Raw genomic sequence first — 21,345 nt, 5'->3', positions numbered from 1 at the left:
ACAGGACTTAACAAATGAATATGAATGCTGAATCATTAAATTGGTATCTCTTTTAGTCTCCAGTATCTTGGAGCAGCTAGAAGTAAAAATCTAAAATTGTGAAATTGCAACCCATGTCAAACTCTGAAATATGTTCTACAACTAATTGTCGTGCTGTGCTTGGAAATTTATAGCTTTTTTGTATATATGTTATTGTTCACAAAAAAAAAGAAGGAAAAAAGTCAATTGTGATGATTTTGTATTTAAGCCTTCTAGCCTCCTATATTCTGGAGCAGCTAGAAGGAAAAATATGAGAGGATCGTATGGTAGCCCATGACAAACTCTGGGATCTATCCTATAAACACTTTTTAAAGAGTGCTTTGAAAATGATTGCTTTTTTACTTCTTTGCTTTGTATATATGTTATATCATACAGTTAAAAAAATTAAGTCAGAGTCCTCCAGTTGACAATATCAAAACAAGAGTTTGCCTTAGGCTTTCTAAACTAAAATTTAATGTTTAAAATCTCACTATAAAATCATAGAATTCACTTGCGATATGAACTATGGCTTCTTAATTAAAACACAGTAATTAGCAGACAGCATCAGACTTATTTATAAGCCTTATTTATCTTATAAATATTATAAGATAATGCTTATAAAAATAAATATTTTTAAATTATCTTCCAATATTAATGATTTATAAAATAGTTCCTCAGCTCCCAATTCCAAAAGTTTCTCTCTGAGAAACATACTAAGAATAGCATGGCAAAAAAGTATCAAAAGCTTTTAAATCACTTGAGTGAAGAAATTAACCAAGTAATTTTAATAAAATATTTTTTCTTTAATAAGTTCAGCCTTGAGTTTTGTATCTTTGTCCTACATCTTTTGCTCAACATATTGATGATCCTTATAAGTGTATATGCCTATTCATAACAAGAACTCTAAAGTCAATTATCTTTCAAAGTCTTGTTCAAATGCCAGGTCCATCAAAAGCTTCACTCATTCTACCAACAAGATATGATGATCCCAAACATCCAAATTTCCTAGAATTTCCTCTTTACAATTTAACACTTTCTAGCTCATGCTAATTTATCTAGAACCAGTCTTATCTGCTGATCACAAGGTCCTTAATGCCTGCCCTTCTCTCTAGGATGAATTGGGGGTCTACAGCTCTGATGCAAGAATCAGTAGCAGCACTGTTTAAGGGAGTGGATATGGATACCTCATAGCAGGATAAAAGAGGAAATAGCTAACAAACTAATGAGAAATAAAGGAAAATTTAAACTGATGAGGAATAAAGGGGAATTAACTGGTATCCAGGGAAGAAAGAATCAGGACATGTGAAAAGGCCCAAAGGAGCGGCACCAAACAAAAATAGGATTCACAGTGAAGAGCTGGCAAAAGAAAACAGACAAGATAATCAGAAAAGTTAGTATGGCAGAGCCTGGAAAGATCCCAAGGCAACAGTATGTAGGAGCATAACTTTGACTAAGCTTATGGGTAAATAAAAAGTTCTTAAATTGCACCTTTTGGGACACTTCTGGGCAGAGAATATGTCTTACATAACTGAACTTAGAGTCAGAAGAGCTGGATTCAAGCACAAGCTCTGACATTTTCCAGCTGTGTAAATTTGGCAAGTCAATCAATGAACTTCAGTTTCCTTTTCTAGGAAAGAAGAGATAGCACCTATTTCACAAGGTCATTCTAAACATAAACTAATTTGTTTGAAAGGACTTTACAAACTTTAAAACTAGGAATGTAAGGTATTATTAAAATATCATAGTATGCTGCTATCTGCACTTTTTTTTACTGTGGAAAATTTCCAAGACACATATTTAGGTATGAACTTTTATTCTGCTTGAAATCTGATAAATTTACCTCAACACTTGAAAAAATTTGAAGTTTGAAGATGTAAGTATCAAATAGCAAAGTTCCACTTCACTTTTATTTGATTTCTCATTATAAGTTTGGTCAATATTTTCTGTTTTTGTTGTTGAAAGAACAATCTTTTCTGTGTGTGCTTGTCATTAATTACTAATCCTTTCTAGACTAGAGTTATTAAATGTTCTCTTAAATAGACTAATCTTCACTTTAACCCAGAAGTTGTGATGGAACAGAGTTCTAAAAATGAAGTGCTCTTAAAATGAATAAATAAAAGTTCCCTATCTTCGTCAATTTTCTCTCTCTCTTTCCAACAGATATTATAGAAGAAAAAAGAGACACTTTAAAAATATTAATTTATTTAAAAGGTGATGGAAAAAGATAAACATAAAAAGGAAAATACTGACATGGGGAACTCCCTGATTTTTTGTTTAATTACACAATTAAAGATACACGGAAATATGAGAGGAAAAATGAAATATTTGTTCTGAGATCCTATGAAATATCATCCAGTTTAAGTCCTGGCCTTCCATTTAAATTAGATTTCAGAGATTGCTTGTGATTTGAGCAAATAACAAATAAATTTAGTTTATACACATACAAAATAGTGAGATTTTTATACAAGATACAATATATTCTATATACATAACTGACAGAGTTGCATTTATAAAGATTAGCATAAATAATGCATAAGCAATTTAATAATAAATCACATGAAAACCAAAAACAGTATTAATTTATACTTAGGATGATCTTCATTATGACTGACCTCTTCTATACTGGCTCACTGTAATCTTTAATTCACTAATGTGGGAAATAAGAAACAAAAGTCTGGAAGTAAACTGTCAATTTAACTATTTAAATTAAAAGTAAAGTTGACATTGGAAGTACTTGCCACTATTAATATTTTCAGGATTACGGATAGTTTTATCATTTATAAGACTGTGGATGAATTCAAGTACCTCAGAGAAAAAACTGAAATCTCTTACTAAATAAAAACACCTTCTTAAATAACAATTTCTGGAATATTATCAACCAATGCCAAACATTAATTAAGAATAAACTAACAAGACAGAATAATGTGTCTAACTGAAATTATAGTATCTACTGATTCAAACAGACTAAAAGCTAAAGCTTCCATATATCAAAAACTTTCTCCTTAAAGCATATACAGGGATTAGGGGCAAACATCAAGGGGTAAATAAATAGTAAATCTTCAGGGAAAAAAGAACTTATAAAATCATAAACTTCTAAGAATAAAATGACATTCCAAAATAAAATATTAAAACTACTACATCACTAAGAATTTTAATAATAGACCAATTGAAATTTTATATGTTTGCATTTCTACAGATATATTTATCCAGGAAGGATTTATGGAAACTCCTTATGTCTGTCTGATGGGCATGATCCAAGGCTGCTGCATAGAAAGCCAATGAGAGTGCTCTGGGACCTGTATAAACAGAGCCACTGCCAGCCTGGACTGGGGGGTTCAGAGAAGGGACATGTTGGAGGAAAATAACTTCAGATGCAATGCCATGGAGTCTGAGGTCTAAAGTCAAGAAGCCTTGGGCCAGGAGAGCAGACCCACTCAAACATATGGAGAGGGTGAGTTTGCCCCAAAGGCAGAGGATGGGCCTTCCACCTCGTTGCAATGAAAGAATCGTGCCACTTCAGGCCTTGGAGAGGGTAAAGCACATACCTTGGGATTTGGGGAGAGCCTGGTTGCCACCACATGGAGGGGTTGAGTGTGTGCACCTGAGAAGGCAGAGAGCCCGGGTGCAGCCCCAATGCTTGAAGAGGGTGGAGCTGACAAAAAAGGTGGTCTCCCCAATGTCCCCCAAGGTTGCGTTCAGAGAGAAGCAGGCCTCTGTGTAGGCCCTTGGAAAGAGTGGGACTGCCACTTTCAGAAGTCCCGAAGATAAATGACTCTCAGACTTTGAAATCTTATGGACTTTGCCCTGCAGGTTTTCGAAACTGTATGGGTCCAGTGATCCCTGTGTTCCTTCCTCTCTATGGAAATGTGTATATGTATCTTATGAATGTTCCTCCTTTGTATGTTGGCAGCAAATAACTTGTTTTGAGTTTTATAGGTCCAGAGCCAGAGGACAGCTTTGCCTTAGAACAGACCATACCTGTAACTAGATAGGAGTTTGTACTGTTTCTAACTTTCTATTGTATTTGTAATGTTACTAAAATGGTTTAAGGTTCTCTGATATTGTTATGGAATGACATAACAATTTTGTATATGAGGAAAACATGTCTTTTTTTAGGATCCAGAGGGTGGAATGTGCTGGTTTGAAATGATGTATATACCCTAGAAAAGCCATGTTTTAATCCTAATCCCATTTTGTAAAGGCAGCCGTTTCTTCTAATCCCTATTCAGTATTGTATGTTTGAAACTGTAATTAGATCATCTCCCTGGAGATGTGATTTAATCAAGAGTGGTTGTTAAGCTGGATTAGGTAGAGGCATGACTCCACACATTTGGGTGGGTCTTGATTAGTTTCTGAAGTCCTATAAAAGAGGAAACATTTTGGAGAATGGGAGGGATTCAGAGAGAGCAGAGCAGAACGACATAGCCACGAGAAGCAGAGTCCTCCATCCAGTGACTTTTTGAGATGAAGAAGGAAAATGTCTCCCAGGGAGCTTCATAAAGCAGGAAGCCAGGAGAAGAATCTAGCAGATGATGCCACCATGTTCACCATGTGCCCTCCAGCCAAGAGAGAAGCCCTGACTGTGTTAGCCATGTGCCTTCTCACTTGAGAGAGAAACCCTCAACTTCATCAGCCTTCTTGAACCCAGGTATCTTTCCCTGGATGGATGCCTTTGATTGGACATTTTCATAGATTTGTTTTAATTGGGACATTTTCTTGGCCTTAGAACTGTGAACTAGCAATTTATTAAATTCTCCTGTTATAAAGCCATCCATTTATGGTATATTGCATTTTGGCAGCTAGCAAACTAGAACAAGGTGCCTTTGTTCTGTCCTTTGCTTGAAATCAATCCAAAATTACATATATACATCTTCTGAAATAATATACATATACTTTGTTTTAAGCCAATTAAAATTAATTTTTAATAATTACAATAGTTTTTAGTATTTTAAGAATATTACTTATTTTTCAAAAGAATACATTATGGATTTCAAACAAGTTTTATTTACATACCAATCATATTTGGTAATACTGGTAATATTTTCAACTCCAGTGATATATGGCCAAAATTAGCTATACTTGACATTAAATAATATTATTGTGGCAATCACATTAATTCTTTTAGCAATAAGTAAATAGTGACAGCATCAAAACCACGCTCACAGAAAAATCCCTTTAAATTCCAGATTATGCTTCTCTCAAATATAACTTTACAAAAGTACTGAAGACTCACGTTCATAAATAAATGCACTCACGATTTTAATAAATGTTAGTAAGCCATCAAAATAAAGTACAAATGTCTTTGTTAATCAATGATAGTAATATATAGAGAGATCTCTGTATACAAAATATATTGTCTTTATAAAGACTTTCTTAAATCCAGTCACTGTAAAAATTCTTTAAAAGATTAAGTTTGAGGATTATATTCTATAGCTAAGACTAATACAGTATTTTAATTTTGAACTAAGGTAAATCTGATCAATGTAGTATGACATTTACTTAATAAAGTACTCATAGTGCAGAAAAAGCCAAACAGTTATGTAATTCTCCTAAAATTAAACACTTAAAGTATAACTCACTATTAAAGTTGATTACATAGAACATAAAAAGAATTTGAAAATATACAAAAAAATCATTTTGACTGTATGTGCAAAATAACATAAATTAGAAACAAAAAAATTTAGGACTATTTAATACTTACTTAAACAAGACCTTTTGCCAGCTGTGCTTGCACCACCTGAACATAAATTGCCTCCTCGATGAATTAATTCAAGTTCCAAATTGGTTCTGTAAGTAAAGCATTAAAATATATTTTAGTAATTAAACTGATATGATACTTTTTAATTTTTTGACATGTTTGAATCAACCTAAATAATAAATTTTATTATTTGCAAAAACACTTCTTGTAATATCTGTATTAATCATATTTATCTAATATTTACAATTAAAAAGGGAAAGTTTATTCATTCTCACTTATATGTTTATATTTATACCTGCAAAGAATTGCACACATAACAATGTAATTGTTGCAACATCCCAACTGTTGGCAAATACTAAAAATAAGCCTTAAAAAAAAAAAACCTTGCAATGTATTTCATAAGCTTGTATATGCATATGATGAAAGAATTTGTACTCCAACTGTCAACCACTCAGTGGGTAGTTACTGTATATGAAACACAAGGGCATACCAATTTTTCTATTAAAGAAATGGTATCAATCATTGGAGCTTAGTGTTATCTAGAAATTAGTATTAAGCAAAATCACTAATATCAAAGTGACTATGAACAACGCATACAGTTAAAAGCAGTCTCTTTCTTCTTTATAGACTTACACAGTTAATTGTATTAAAACACAGTGTAACTACTGACATCGCTAAACATCAGTATTATTCATTTGGCTCAAAATTGCAGCATATTTAGCAATTACTTTACAGTGGCATAAATAAGTAAATTGTCCTTTCAAAAATCAAACTGATAGAATAATCTAAAAATTTACTCAAAAACAGTAATAATAGAATAGCCAAAATAGTATACCAGAACAATGAATGAAAATACTGAATAATTATTTAAATTGTGTGTATTTTTACTTTAAATTTAATACACTATTAATTTAATTTAACACACTATTAATAAATACAATATTATTTCCCACAATTAAAACTGAACACAGTAATTTATATTCAAGATATGCACTTTACATTAACAATGAGATGGTACTCCCCTGCCACCCCTGGCCCTTTAAGGGCAAATTTTCAAGCTAACTCATTGCAACTGAAATCACAAAAGAATATTAACCTATTTTATTTAAAACAAACATTTAAAACTCTTTGTGGTTGTATTTTGAGCACAGAATGCTTTGAATTTATATTTTCATATATTTACTCATAAATGCAAGCTTTAAAATATTAATATTCCTAAATCTATAGTATTTGCCACCTATTTCTAAAGGAATGCTTTAATCCTCTCTACTGGGGAGAAAAAAAAAAGCAATTTAACACTGATAATGTTCCTGCTCAGAGCTCCATCTGGTTGTTGCTGATAAGGGCATCTGTGTGACAAGGGAATTTTCCACCCTTCAGGCGATTTGCATTGCTCACTGAACTTCTAAAAACCTACCAGCAAGGAAGCAGGGACAAGGATTTCATATTAGTGGACAGAAAGCGAGCGGAGACCAGCATGTATCCTTCATCAAGGGAATATAAATGAGATCAATACATTTTGTTTTCACAAATCTTCTGTTGCCTAATCTGTAGAAAAAAATTAATGGCTATATTCTCTTATAAAAACTAAGATTTCCCAGATAGCACTTTTAAAAGAGCTAACCAGAAACATGAACAATTCTTACAAATGAAGTCAGAACCAGAATGTCAACTTTTATTTCACCACAATTTGCAAAAATACTAATTAAAATATAAACGCAAGTACAATTGTGTTTTTAACAAGTGTAAAAAAAGAAACTAACGGAAAGCAAACATGTTACCAGGAATTTGATTTTAAAGAATACTTGAAAGAGAACTGCTAAATCTAATTAATTATTTAAGATCAAAGTAGGAAGATCTTGTACAACATTCTCTCTGAGTTAAAAAACAAAACTATCTGTCCAAAGTGTTAATATTATATAATAATATCTAGGATTTAAAAAATCAGTAAGTCAGAAGTACCAACCATTAACTTTTCTTATTTTGGTTACATCAAAATTGGCCATTTATTTTGATACTCAGAGTTAAGAACACACAAATGGGTCATCTGCCAAATGTCTGATCATTCCTCACTATTGAGAAATCACAAATACTCTGTTCTGCCCTCCTGAATGGGTGATGGAAAAATAAATATGTGTTGAGAGTGGGATTTTTCTGAGCTTTATGTTCTTAAAGAGAAGTACTCTACCTTCCACATTTTCTAACACAAGTGCATACAAATTAATTTTGAAGGGGGAAAAAGGAATCTCTACATATTGAAAGAATGATAAGATTACATGCCTTATAGTAGTAAGAAAGTCTATCTTGGCCACTTGGATATATTCATATAAAACCCCCCTCCAACTATGGTCCAGATTCTTTTTGCATAACCAAAATCTGCTTTCCCTTCTATCCCCATTCAGCATCAACTTCTATTTTTAAAGTTACAATTTCAAAAACTAATATACACATACTGGTATAGTGGAAAGGGGCTTTGGAAGAAAACCTGGGTTCAAAGCCTGAGCCTACCACTTACTGGATACACAAGTTACTCTACTTCTCAGAAAGAAAAATGTGCTCATCTTTACCAGAGCCTACGTCACACAAGATTCAGCGCAAGTCCTAACTCCTCCAGAAAGCTTCCCTGGAACAAAAAAGAAGCACTTCTATATACTTTACATTTCCATTTGTTCATCTTTCCTTTTGAATTTCTACTGCACTTTCCCTAAATGACATTTTTAATGACAAATTATATCGTTTTATATAGGTTGATGTATATTAATTTTGTCTCATGAACTAAATTGCAAATTCCTAGAAAGTAGAAGCCATTTCTGATATAACTTCTAAATCCCCCAGGATACCAGCAAATTGTTATAAAAAAAAAAAATCTTAGGAACTGACAACCTCTTTGTTTTGATATGTCACCAATGATAAGATTCTCTTTAGTCCCTGCAATTAATTCTCCTTCTTTCAGTGACTCTTCCTTCTAGTCCCTAAAACCCCACAGTAAACAAAAAAAAAAAAGGAGGATTATATGTTTTAAGAATTTTTTTTCATTTTTTAAAAAGATTTGTGATTTGGTATTTTAGCAAGTATTCCTTTTATTCCTAACATAATTAGTTTACAAAGTTTGGATTTAAAATAATGCAACTGATGTATAAAGAAGGTACAGTCACTCTCCTGAGTAGTTTTACCCACTCATGATTTAAATCTCTCTCTCCATCTCCATTTCATGTTCGTGTTTCCTCTTTCTTCCATTTCCATGTTTCTCACTATATACAGGCCAAGCGTTACTCATCAATACCTTTAGGCTATATGTAACCTGTATCAAAAAAATCCTTGGAAAAATCAATTACTCAAATTGGTGTCATTCATTGTTTCAATAATGAAATGAATGAAATGATATTGAAGTGAAGAAAGTTTTTTTTCTCAAAATTAATTCTCCATAATCCATTTTGAATGATTGATATTTCATAAGACAATGTTTTTCGGAAATATATTAAAACTTGAATATAATGATTTTGATTAATTTTAATGTAAACAAAAAGATAACATTCCAACAGTTTCTTCTCTGCTGCCCTCAGAAAATCCTCAAATGCTTCACCACGCAAATAAAATTAAAAGGAAATAAATGTGTACTGTCTGACCAAAAATGAGCTAAAAACAATTGTATAAGGGAATCAGCTTTATGGGCTAGTTACCCACCACAAATACTTTGTTTCTAAACATCAAAAAGTTTAAACTCATCAACAAAGAGCAAATAAATAAAGTTACTTATTCAGCTCTAAGAAACTAGGATTGTATTCCACTGAAATTACCAATGCCAAGCATTTAGGAATCAATACATTTCTGCATTTTAATTCAAAAGATACAAAGTATGTGTACTGCTAATCATTTTATTTAAATACTTAAATGCTTACCTTTTAGAAAAAATATTTCCAAGTAATTATGAAGTAAGGTTATATGTTAGGCATAAAATAATGATAAAGATCTGGTTTCCTACCTTGAGAAAATTACATCCTATTCAAAATAGAATAAAACATAACATTTTTCTTTCAACTCACGTTTTTGTTAATTTTAAGTCAATGTGTTCAATGGAAGAACTTTGAAATGGCCTGGGTAATTCCAACCAATGAGATTTTAAGGATGATATACTATCGCTTTCTAAATCATGATCATTAGGGATCACTGTCATTTGGGGTCACAGGGAGGGATAGGAGGAAAGCATCTTTTCTTTGTTCTCTACCTATACCGTTAGTAACGCATTTGATATCTGTCCCTACTTCTCTATAAAATGGAAAGCCAGAATGTGTTGATTCAAAAAATCTCCCATTATCATTGCAAGTTCCTTGTATTTTTTGCATTCTATAGATTATTTATACATTTAAACCAAGAAACAGGGATCTAAAAATTAAATATAATTTAATTTAAATTATTTTTAATTCCATATACAAATCATTCTCATTCAATTTGGGTTTTCTTAAAAAGACAACTTTAATATGAATCAGAAGTCATAAATACAGGAGCTGATGGCATAAATATATACACGTAAAAAAAAGCATGTTGAATTGGTCTACATTTTCTCCAATCTCCTACAATGCTATAATCACAATATTGTAGAATATACTGCAAAAAACTGAAACCTTGACAAGATTTTGCTTAAATTTTCACATAAAGGATATATTTCACTGGAAGTATGCAATAACTAGTAACTCTCCAGAAGCAAAATATTAAGTTATATTTGACCCAACAACTATATATAAACAACAATAATAGTCTACAAATATAAATAGTCTAAAAATATGCAAACAAAGTTAGCTCCCAGTTTATTAGGATTTCATTACATCAACCCCTATCCAGCACTTGCATTCTCAGACCAAAGACTTATATTTCCTTATGTTGCGCTCTAACTTGCTTTATGGTAATTTTCCAAGTCTCTTTCCATTTTTCCTGAGTTCTAAAGCCTACATACAGTTCATTAATCTATGTCCCAGAAATGAGGCAGATAAAATGGTCATGATGAATTGCATGGATATAAGACCTATAAAGGCTGAACACAGGAAAGGGAAAAGGAGGATAGCATTGAAAGAATGCTAAACTTTGACTCAAGGGATCTGTGTTCTAGTCTTACTCTGCCATTAATTTGTTACAAATCACAGAATCTCTTCACAGCTTACCTATTTCGACAAAATATAGTGTGCTTCCAGAGATATCCAGTGGTCTACAATATGAATATTGGCAGCATGTGTTTACAAGTTCATTAACTGTGTCTGCTTTCCTTTTACTTCTTTAATGATTCTCCATTTTCACTCAATTAAGTTCTTTAAAATTCCTATCTAGAACTATTCCTTAGTTATTGAACACTACTCTCTAAAATTTCCTAATTTAAAAGATGTTCTTGAACCCCCTGCGAGCTACCAACAGAGGCTTAGAACAAAGCTGATCTCTTGTTTCCTCTCCCTTTATCTGATTTTCTAAACCACCTAGCCTTCCAGGATGGTACTAGATCTTTCATTAAATTAAAACAAACAAAATAAGTTTTACTTCTTACTGTTTTCATTTTTCTATATTATTTGTATTATTACTTTTTGATAAGACAGTAATCTCTTAATAATACCCTTCATATATAATACATGCTTTGAGGTAGATATTTCTCCCAAAATGTTACTAATATACTTTTCCCCACATATTTCATGTTTATTAACACTTATAAAATTGCCCCAATATTTCATAAAATTACTCCAATATTTCACTGAATAATAAAGACTTCAGGAAATGAAGGAAAACTATACATTTATAGTCCTACTAGGAGGTTCTAAAACTAGTAATAATTTCAACCAATATTAAAAATACGCATCCTTTCTTTAAATGAATATAAATGAAAATGAATGAAACAAAGTATCATTAAGCAATAAAACAAACTACTAATAACAAGTGACTAAAAGTATTTACTATATATACTTACCTAGCAACAGAATACATAAAGAGAAAATCATTATCTGGTGAGCCTGGGGTCTTGCTATAGTCTCTATATTTTTTCTGAGTGGTATTTTTGATATCTTTCATTACAGATTCCATTTCTTTACTCAAGTTGGTTTCTGACTACAAAAAACAGAAATATACATATAAAGTTTATTAATATTTATTTTCTCTAATAATTTAAACTTGAATGTTTATCATATGAATATGTTATGAAATAAAAATTAAAAGGTCAAAACAAATGTAAGATAGCAAACTACTACAAATATATTTAGTGCATTAAGATAAAACTAATCCAAAACCATTTTATTTTAGTGATCTTTTACCCTAATTCTATACTGATCGTTAGCATTATAATCGAACATGAATCAACCAAACTGTATTGTAAACCAATAAGTGGATATCATTAAAATAATATTTTAGAACAAAGTTTTTGTGCTTATATAAACCCTTTTTTTGTTTTATTTTGTTTCTGTATTTGGCATGGGCCGGCTCCGGGAATTGAACCTGGGTCTCTGGCTGTAAGTCCTTTATTTAAGTTTATCTTTTAAAAAATAATATCAATGTCCTTTTACTTTAAGAATATAAAATATGAATTTTATATAAATAAAAGAAAAAACCATAGATTATACAAGTAGCCTTCACTGAAAAAGAGAGCTGTCAGGAAAAGAACTTTTTTAGTTGTTCTAAACTATAAATATCTCTTTCAAAAATAAAACATTCATAGTTTTCATAATTGCATTTACTACACTATCCAGACACAGCTCTTGCTTCTCTTAGGGATCCTATTCTAAATCTAAAATGAGGTGAAATATTTTAAGAATTTAAAACAAAAAATAAATAAATCCTTCTGGATAGCACAAAAGGTCGGTTCACTCACAACAAATCCCACTGTAAAGTAGACTGACTGATGGTAATGGTAGAATCAATCACACAATTATATCTAATATGTGCACACACATATTCACATCCTACTTTTCTAAAATGTGTGTGTTTGTGTATGTGCATGAACATATAATCTTAAATTCAATATTGCTAATAGATAAATTTTTAAATGATTAGATTGTGCTTAACAACGCAAGAAATAATACTATATCAGGATTTTGATTGTTTTTTTTGTCGTTTTGTTTTTAAATATTTCAACACCTTAAAATGAGCCAAACTATAGCTAAGCTTGTAGGTTTTCACAATTTTGGAAGATGTATATTAAAACAATGACAATTTAAACTAAGTAGAGCCTTTGGTAATAATTTGTCCTATAACTTTCACTTTTGTTTCCGATAACCACAAACAGAAGAGAAAACAGAAAAATTACCTCTAAAAGTAATTTTTACCAGATCTATACAGGTACAGAGTAATTTAGAAACGAAATGAAAATGAAAGTTGAAGAGCACAGCCAGGATATTTTTTGCCTTACACTGATGCTTACTGGGAAAGCTCCTGGCCGTCCCTGCAGCTCCTCCACATCCTTTATGAGATCTTGTACGCTTTTGTTACTAGGACGCTGCCAAAGGTTATTTTCCACATTGCTTCCAGGATAACAAGGAAGAACACTGTTAGCAAATTGCCTACAGAGAGGACACGTGAATTCTCCTTTGTCCACCGAGAAGCCCTGTAGAACCTGGTCATTCTAAAAGATGAAATAAACACACAGATGTATGATGTCCACATTTACAGAAAACTAAAATTATGCCACCATGTTTTTTGTTTTGTTTTGTTTCTTTGCATGGACAGGCATGGGAATCAAACCTGCTGAGCCAGCGTGGCCCACCCAATAGTTGACCTCTCTTAATTTTTTTGTTGTTGTTGTTTTTGTTTGCTTGTCTGTTTTGGCCACCATATTTTATAATAAATTAACAAACTATATAAGAAAAGACATTTCTAAAATATGTAATAAAGAAATAAGCAAAATCTCTCATTTAAACTGTTGAAGCTTAGCAAATTACTTCTGACATCATAGTAATAGGTGACATTTTGCCCTCACCAATAAACTGCTTAAGTATCTCACTCTTTACTCAGTATGAAGCATTCAAATAATGATATAATCAATCTGAAGTATGGATTTAGGACAAAAAATAATTTAAAAAGCAGAACACATAAAAGTGGGATGCCTTCCTCAGACCTCACTCCCATTTCACAATAGTCCAAGCCACTGTTAAATCATATCACTCCTAAATCATATCACCATATTCTTTCTTAATCCTCTGCCATCCCCTCTCTATACAATTATTACAGTGATCTTTCTGGACAGGTCACATCTCTGCTTAATGGTTTTAATGGTCTTCTGTAAGGAATCTGCACAAAGACCAGATTTCTTACAATGAAATTTACAATCTGACTCCTAATTACTTCTCCAGTATCACCTCTTATCTCATTTAAGCAGCTCTCCTCATCTAATGTTCTGACACCTCTCAGATGATACTTTACACACTTCACAGTACTCAGCACATATACTACAACTGTGTATTATTTCTCCATCTCACAATACTGTGAACTCCCTGAGGGAAGGAATCATGTATTATTCACTAATATATCCCCAATGTCTATCACAGTAAAAGAAACATTGTAGGAACTGAATAAATATTTGTTCAATGAATGACTAAATGCAGAAATATGAAAAATGGATAATGTGCACAAGGAATTATTAATTAGCTTATTATTGCTGAATTGGTGGAAGATAAACTAGAGCAACAGACAAGGTCAGATCAATGAGTACCTTGAATGCCATTCAGAAAAGAGTGAAGTTTTTCCTAATGGGAGGAAGCCACAAATGATTTTAAGCCAAAGATATATGTCATCCTATTTACATTTTAGAAAGAGCGGTACAGTGGATGACTTAGATATGAAGCTTAGGAGATCAATAAGAAAATAGTCATAATAATCAAGATGAAGAGAGAAGGTTATACACAAAAATGTAGCAGTGGGAATAGTGATGGTAAAACGTATTCAAGTGAGATTTAAGAGACAGAATCAACAGATATTGGTAAGATACTGAATGTGAGAGGTGAGGACAAGGAAGGAAAACCCTGCTTCTGAATTAGAAACCTGGAAACTTAGTAGACCATGCTTTTAAGAATTGAGCTGAAAATGAAAGGAGAAAGAGAAGACTACAGATCAAAGGGAATGCAGATCCAAGGAAGGAATTTTGGATGGGGGAAACTTTAGGATCTTTATGAGTTAAGAAGAGACAAAAGAGGCAGAAAAATTGAAGATACAGAAGAAAGAGGTTAATTGTTAATGATCAAGCCTGAGATACTAGGGAGAAAGGAATACTCAAACATAGGGCAGGAATAATCTACTTCCTCAAAGGTAATTAGAAGAAAGGATTCAGAGAGATGCTAAGTCCTTTATCAGGTAATTGAAAAACAAGATAGGAAGCTAAGGGAATGTGTAACACAAAGCCATAGTTTTCTTGATGACACAGGAAGAGGCATAAGCTGGTGAGATGAAAGGGATCTTGGAATTTAAGCAAAGAGTATGGGATGAGGAGGGCAAAGGTTTAGAAAAGTTGCTGAGGAGAATAGAAGAGGGAACAAATCAAAGACAGGTAAATGAATTAAAAAATAATATTTACAGCCCATGACCCTAGTCAATGTTATTGAAAACCATGAATCTATGTTAAATTCACCTAGCTGTATGATTTTCTCTAGCAGGGCCTAAGATCAAAGGAAACAGAATAAATGACTGATAACAGAACAGAGTGAGGTTAGGAAAAAGTTAGTGCACTGGAAAAATACAGAAGTTAAAGGAGGACTAGAGATTCTGAAATCAGAGGCAAGACATACTAAAGACAGTGAAAATAAGAAAATTTGAAGGTAGTCATATAATAAAATGATATAATAGGACATTAAACCTTAATATTTCAGAGCTAAAGTGTATTGAATATAAGAGCAAAATCTAAATTGCAGCCCTGGAAGTAAGTTGCTAAAATTAAGTTTAAAAATGAAAATCCCTGAAGTTGAAGAGGTCAAGGAATTGTGAGGCTGTTATTATTAGCTGGTTAGCTCAAAATGACCCAAGAAGATGAGGGGGAGGTAGATGCATATGCTGCAAAAAGATTTAACACCTGGAAAGATGCATAAACCTTTAAGAACTTCTTTTTCCAATGAACTTACCCGTAATGATTCCATGTAAGATTTATGACAATCTATATGTAATGTGTGGCCACAGGTTTGTACATAAACACCTCCTTCCCAGCCAATTGATACTGCCAACAGACAGGAACTCTAAAACAAAACAAACCGTATAAAATACAATTAATTTTAAAGACGTACAAACTTAAAATATATCCACAAAAATCTCTGAGTGATTTTATATGGTTGTACTAATAAAATATTAATTTGTGATATCAAGTAACACTTGACAACCCAGCCCTAAGATAATATTATTAAAATTTGCAGTGCTATGTGAATAAAAAAGTATTTGTAAAGTCCCCTTGGGGGAACAGTGAGAAAGGGTGAAAATTCAACTTCCCCAAGTGGAGAATTCATGATATTCTCACAAGCAGTGGGGTCAACAAAAGTAATAGGCTGAGCCCCCAAATTCATATGAAACTTAACCCCACAAAGGATAGGTTAAGCCTACTTAAAATTAGGCCTAAAACTCACCCCTAAGAGAACCTCCTTTGTTGCTCGGATGTGGCCTCTCTCTCAGTCAATATGGCAAGCGAACTCACCGCCCTCCCCGTCTCTACTTGGGACGTGACTCCCAGGGGTATAAATCTCCCTGGCAACATGGGACAGAAACCTTAGAATGAGCTGGGACTCAGCATCAAGGGATTGAGAAAACCTTCTCAACCAAAAGGGGGAAGAGAGAAATGAGACAAAATAAAGTGTCAATGGCTGAGAGATTCCAAATAGAGTCGAGAGGTTATCCTGGATGTTATTCTTATGCATTAAACAGATTTCACCTTTTTAGTTAAGGAGGGAACTGCCTGAAAATGAGAGCTCTGTTTCAGTAGCCATGTTTCTTGAAGGTGATTGTATAATGATATAGCTTTCACAATGTGACTGTGTCATTGTGAAAACCTTGTGTCTGATGCTCCTTTTATCTACCTTTTCGACAGACGAGTAAAACATATGGATTAAAAATAAAGAATAATGGGGTGGGCCGCGGTGGCTCAGCGGGCAAAGTGCTTGCCTGCTATGCCGGAGGACCTCGGTTCGATTCCCGGCCCCAGCCCATGTAACAAAAACAAAGAAACAAAAATACAATAAAACAAGAAAATGTTTAAAAATGTTTCCCTTTCTTCCTTCCTTCCTTCCTTCTATCCTTCCTTCCTTCTCTCTGTCTTTCCTTTAAAAAAAAAAAAAAAAAAAAAAAAAAAATAAAGAATAAGGGGAACAAATGTTAAAAAAATTTTAGAAGATTGAAATGTTAGTGATCTAATGAAAGGGAGGGGTAGGGGTTTGGTATATACGAATTTTTTTGTTTTCTTTTTATTTCTTTTTCTGAATTGATACAAATGTTCTAAAAAACTATGAGGATGATGAATGCAACTACGTAATGATATTGTGAATTAATAATTATGTATGTAGAATGGAATGATCATATGGTAAGAATGTTTGTTATGTTTAAAAAAATTTTTTTAATAAATAAATAAAAATTGGAGTGCTATAAAGTTTTAGCTCCCAAATTTCTACATTCGTAATGAAAGAGAATAAATATTATGAATTAGCCTTTCTCCCACCCCATAAGCTCTCAATATTATACCACACTTCAGTATAAACTACAATGCTGTTATTTTACCTGTTCTATACAGTACTCAATCTCTCTGTTAAATCCGACATTAACAACTTCCTTCTTGAAATGCCTGCTCCCTTCTGGCTTCTATGATGCCACTGTCTCTTGGTTTTCCTCCTATCTCCTTAACAGTTTTTCCTGGGCCTCCTTCCAAGACACTTTCTTCGCCTACACTTCAATGTTACATTCCTCAAGGGTCTATTCCTACTGCTGCTCTTTTTTCATTATAACTATCCTCCCTGAGTCATTTAATCAGTAATTTCAACTACACTGCAATCCTGGATCTCTTGAGGCTAGATACAAATACTCAACTGCCAACTAAAAATCTCCAGTTTGGTGTTCTTCAAATAACATAAAATCAAAATAACATAAAAGTAAAAAACTTGTCATTTTCTACATGATCCTTTCCTCTTCCTTTTGGTTTAAAAATTCCACAATTCATTTACTCACCAAGTCAAAAATCTAAGAGTTATTCTACATCACACTCTTCCTTCACATTACAATATTAGTTTCCAAACCACACTAATTCTATCTTCTAAATAATATCTCTTAAAATACCTTCCTTTAAATTTTCAACATTTGTCCTCTGTCAAACGCATCTGGACCACAACTTGAGTTTACCCTCAAAAGTTTCTAGTTAGTAGATAGCCAGGCCAGGATATAACAATGAGCAATATGAAAGCATATGATGAAAGATTTGAGAGTCATTACATAAGAATGTTTTTAAGCTTAAAATTGATCTTAAAGATTTTATCCCTATGTTGGAAAGAAAGTCATACAATATAATCTTTAAACAACAGTAAATAAAGTTCTAACATTAAATCAAGATTCTACATGAGAATATGAAACTTGAAGTATTATACAGGGCAAAATGTTTCCCAGCATATTTAAAGATATGCAGCAGCGCAAATCAAATACTCACAGCAGGTAAGCAAGCTTCCACTGTTACAAATCAGAAACACAACAGGAAGCCTGCTTTTCTCTATTGTATGTTTTGGAGCTGCTTAAAGTAGAAGCAGATCTTGGTGTTAAGTCATTTTACAACAATTGGTAGTCAGTTAATAACAATTGCTCTCTTTGGTGCTAAACTACAAAAATAAAATTAATCTTCCTTTTTAATAAAAGCAATTAGTTTTAAAACTGAAAATAGTAAGTCATTTGTCTATATAATTTTAATTTATTGTTAGATGTCTTACTTGAATCTGCCTAGAGCCCAAACAATGCAGGAGAAAATTTACTAATATAAGACTAACATTTTGGGGGCTTCAACTACATACCCTTGTCTGTGCTAGAGCTTAATATTTAATCTCCACAACTTTATATTTATTAAAAACTCATAGAGCAAATGGTGTTATCCCTTTTTTACAACAAAGAAAGGAAAGTTTATCAGTCAGCAATAAGTAGGAGAGCTCAAGTTCAAAATCAAGTCTATCTAATGCTAAAACCCAGGTTCCGTCCCTCTACTGTATAATCCATGTAAAAATTCCAGATTCCTTAAAAAAAATGTACTATCTTATATAACTAAAAGTCTACACATCACCTCTGTAAAATGCATGATTTAATCTGAAGAGAACAGAATCTATGCAGTTTAATTCTATAATCAGTATCAATGGCCATTGATAATAGTTCTTCTGCTCCACACAGTCTGTTATAACGACATAAATTCTGTTATAGAGTAATTCAGTAAGAATTTCATTAAGCACATGGCATGTATTAGCCCCTGAGCAGACTGTAAAACTGTAAAATATGAGAAATGGCTCTAGACTTCTAGAGGCAAACAATTCAGGGAATATGTCAGATATAGACAGATGATAGATAGACAGACAGATGGAGTAACATGTATAACAGTTCACAAAAATAATGATGCAGAAATAAAATTTCACCATCACTAAGAAAAACATGACAGAGATCCAAGCTTCAGTTAAGAGCCTTTTTATAGAAAATACTTTTGTCTAGAAATGAATAACTGTTCTGCTGCAAGACACAGATATACTAACTTTTCCTCTTTTATTAGTTCCCCTCTCTCAAAATTATGATGATCTTAGGTCTGAGTTATATTTTGAATCAAATTATTTTTTTTTCCTATTTAGTTTTGGGATTCATCTTAACCCATTCATTCCAAAGTGATTCAAAATGATAAAACTGAAAACAGGATTTTGGCAAGAAAATAAAAAGTAAAGAAAGGTGGCAGCAAGTTTTCTGGAAAAGCAGAACTCAGCATGATTTCATTATTTTCTTCAAAATTAAAATATTTATTGGTCTTTTTGATTAATAAATATGTGTATCCTGTAAAAAATTCAAGCAAGCAATAAGGCACAAAATATGTGCATATATTATGTATTTACACATACACACATGTTACTATTTCCAAATAACCTTAATTTCATTGAAAAGCCCATGAAAACATATGGAAATGACTTATTACCTAAATCAAACCGACTAAGCTTCAGTCCCTCAAATGGTATAGTTTTAATTAAAAAAAAAGATTATATTTAATTGATCATTATTATATGCAAAGTGAACTTAAAAAATTTCATTTCATTTTCACAACTGCTGGCTAGAAGACCATTTTAAAGGCTATTTTATAGATGAGTCTTAGAATGTTTGAAGGGCTTGGTCAAGCTAATTATTAATAAGAAAGAGTACAAATGGAATCAAATTCCAATTTTTCTGTCTGATTTAGGACTTTTTCTACTTTACATGATGCAGTTCTAACTTGAGCCAGAACCCCTCCAGAACCCCTCCAAAGTCCACCAAAAACCTGGTCAACCCAGCCTATTCTGGAAACAGACTCCATGCTGCCTTTTATCATCACTGGATCAATTATTACTTCTTCTAATCAAGTAGTCTCTCTCCCACCTATACCACTAGTTTCTCCAATTAAACCAGTGGATTATGGGCAAGAATGAAGTTCATCTAGAAGCCACTGAAAACACCAATCAAATCTGTCTCTACTTTACATTTTAAAAGCATCATAATGAGGTTTTACTATATACCTTTAAATGAAAGTAAAAGAGGCAAAAATCTTCATAAAATATTCATACTATACCCTAACAATTTTTACAGAGCTGAAACTTATTCCATTGAACTAAATTCATATACCGCCTCATAAAAATATTTAGAACAAAAGTATCACACTTATTACCTAAAATTTTTATTTATTAAGAGATTTCTATTTCTTTACTATCTACACACAAATGTTTTTCTTAATAAACTATCGGATTTCAAATCAAAATGACATTTTGTTAGACAAAAACATATAAAATAAAACTCTGGAGGGAAAAAAACCCATCAATTTTGCTGAGAGATACTATTCAATAAAAAGGGTACTTACATCTTTAAAATAACGCTGTAGTAATGAAAGCCTCACATCATGAACTGCTGCACATGTATCCCAAGGGTAAATCTGCTCCTCTTCAGTGATTGGCAGCTTTTTTGGCTCAGTGCTGTCCCGGCACTGTCCCAAAACTATAGTAACAATGGAGATAATGGAGATAAGAGCTCATTATACAACCAACTCATAGACCTGATTAACCAAGAAAAGCTGAGTTATTTACTACAAGGTATACTAATTTTTCAACTATTAGAAATATTTTTAAAGACCTAAAAAGTAGAATCCTAGTTTTCTGCTACAGAGTAAATAAATCTTCAAATATTCCAATGTTCACTTTTTAAAAATAACACTAACAAGTAATATATGGATATGAATTTATGATAGATGTACGGATGGTTCCCTAAATCTGTTCACTGAAACAGTCTAGAAATTATGCCTCTCCTTTATCAACAAACATAATTTCTAAATACAGAAATTTCTCACTAAAAAGAACCAGAGCTCCTTGAACAAAGTTGATCTAGAGTTGGTGAAAAGTGTAAATTAAGCCTAGAATTCTGTGTGACAAAAACAAAAAATGTTTAAACATGGAAGGGGC

The 21,345-nt window shown here is 32.4% G+C and overlaps 1 protein-coding gene across 7 annotated transcripts in view; it reads right to left on the bottom strand.

The window, feature by feature from the left end:
- Positions 1–21,345, bottom strand: part of UBR3 (ubiquitin protein ligase E3 component n-recognin 3) — a 296,599-nt gene that overhangs the window by 81,397 nt on the left and 193,857 nt on the right. For 5 of the 7 annotated variants that reach the window (XM_077154105.1, XM_077154106.1, XM_077154108.1 and 2 more), the window contains 5 exons: positions 20,751–20,884; positions 15,790–15,900; positions 13,092–13,304; positions 11,661–11,797; positions 5,720–5,805 (listed from right to left, as the gene is read on the bottom strand). In XM_077154105.1, coding sequence (XP_077010220.1) covers positions 5,720–5,805; positions 11,661–11,797; positions 13,092–13,304; positions 15,790–15,900; positions 20,751–20,884 — 681 coding nt within the window. The remainder of the gene's footprint in view (positions 1–5,719; positions 5,806–11,660; positions 11,798–13,091; positions 13,305–15,789; positions 15,901–20,750; positions 20,885–21,345) is intronic. The other 2 variants (XM_077154107.1, XM_077154109.1) reach the window with 1 other exon arrangement.

The sequence above is a fragment of the Tamandua tetradactyla genome, chromosome 3 (assembly GCF_023851605.1).
Source record: "Tamandua tetradactyla isolate mTamTet1 chromosome 3, mTamTet1.pri, whole genome shotgun sequence".
NCBI lineage: Eukaryota > Metazoa > Chordata > Mammalia > Pilosa > Myrmecophagidae > Tamandua > Tamandua tetradactyla.
This window is presented reverse-complemented; position numbering and strand designations above follow the sequence as displayed.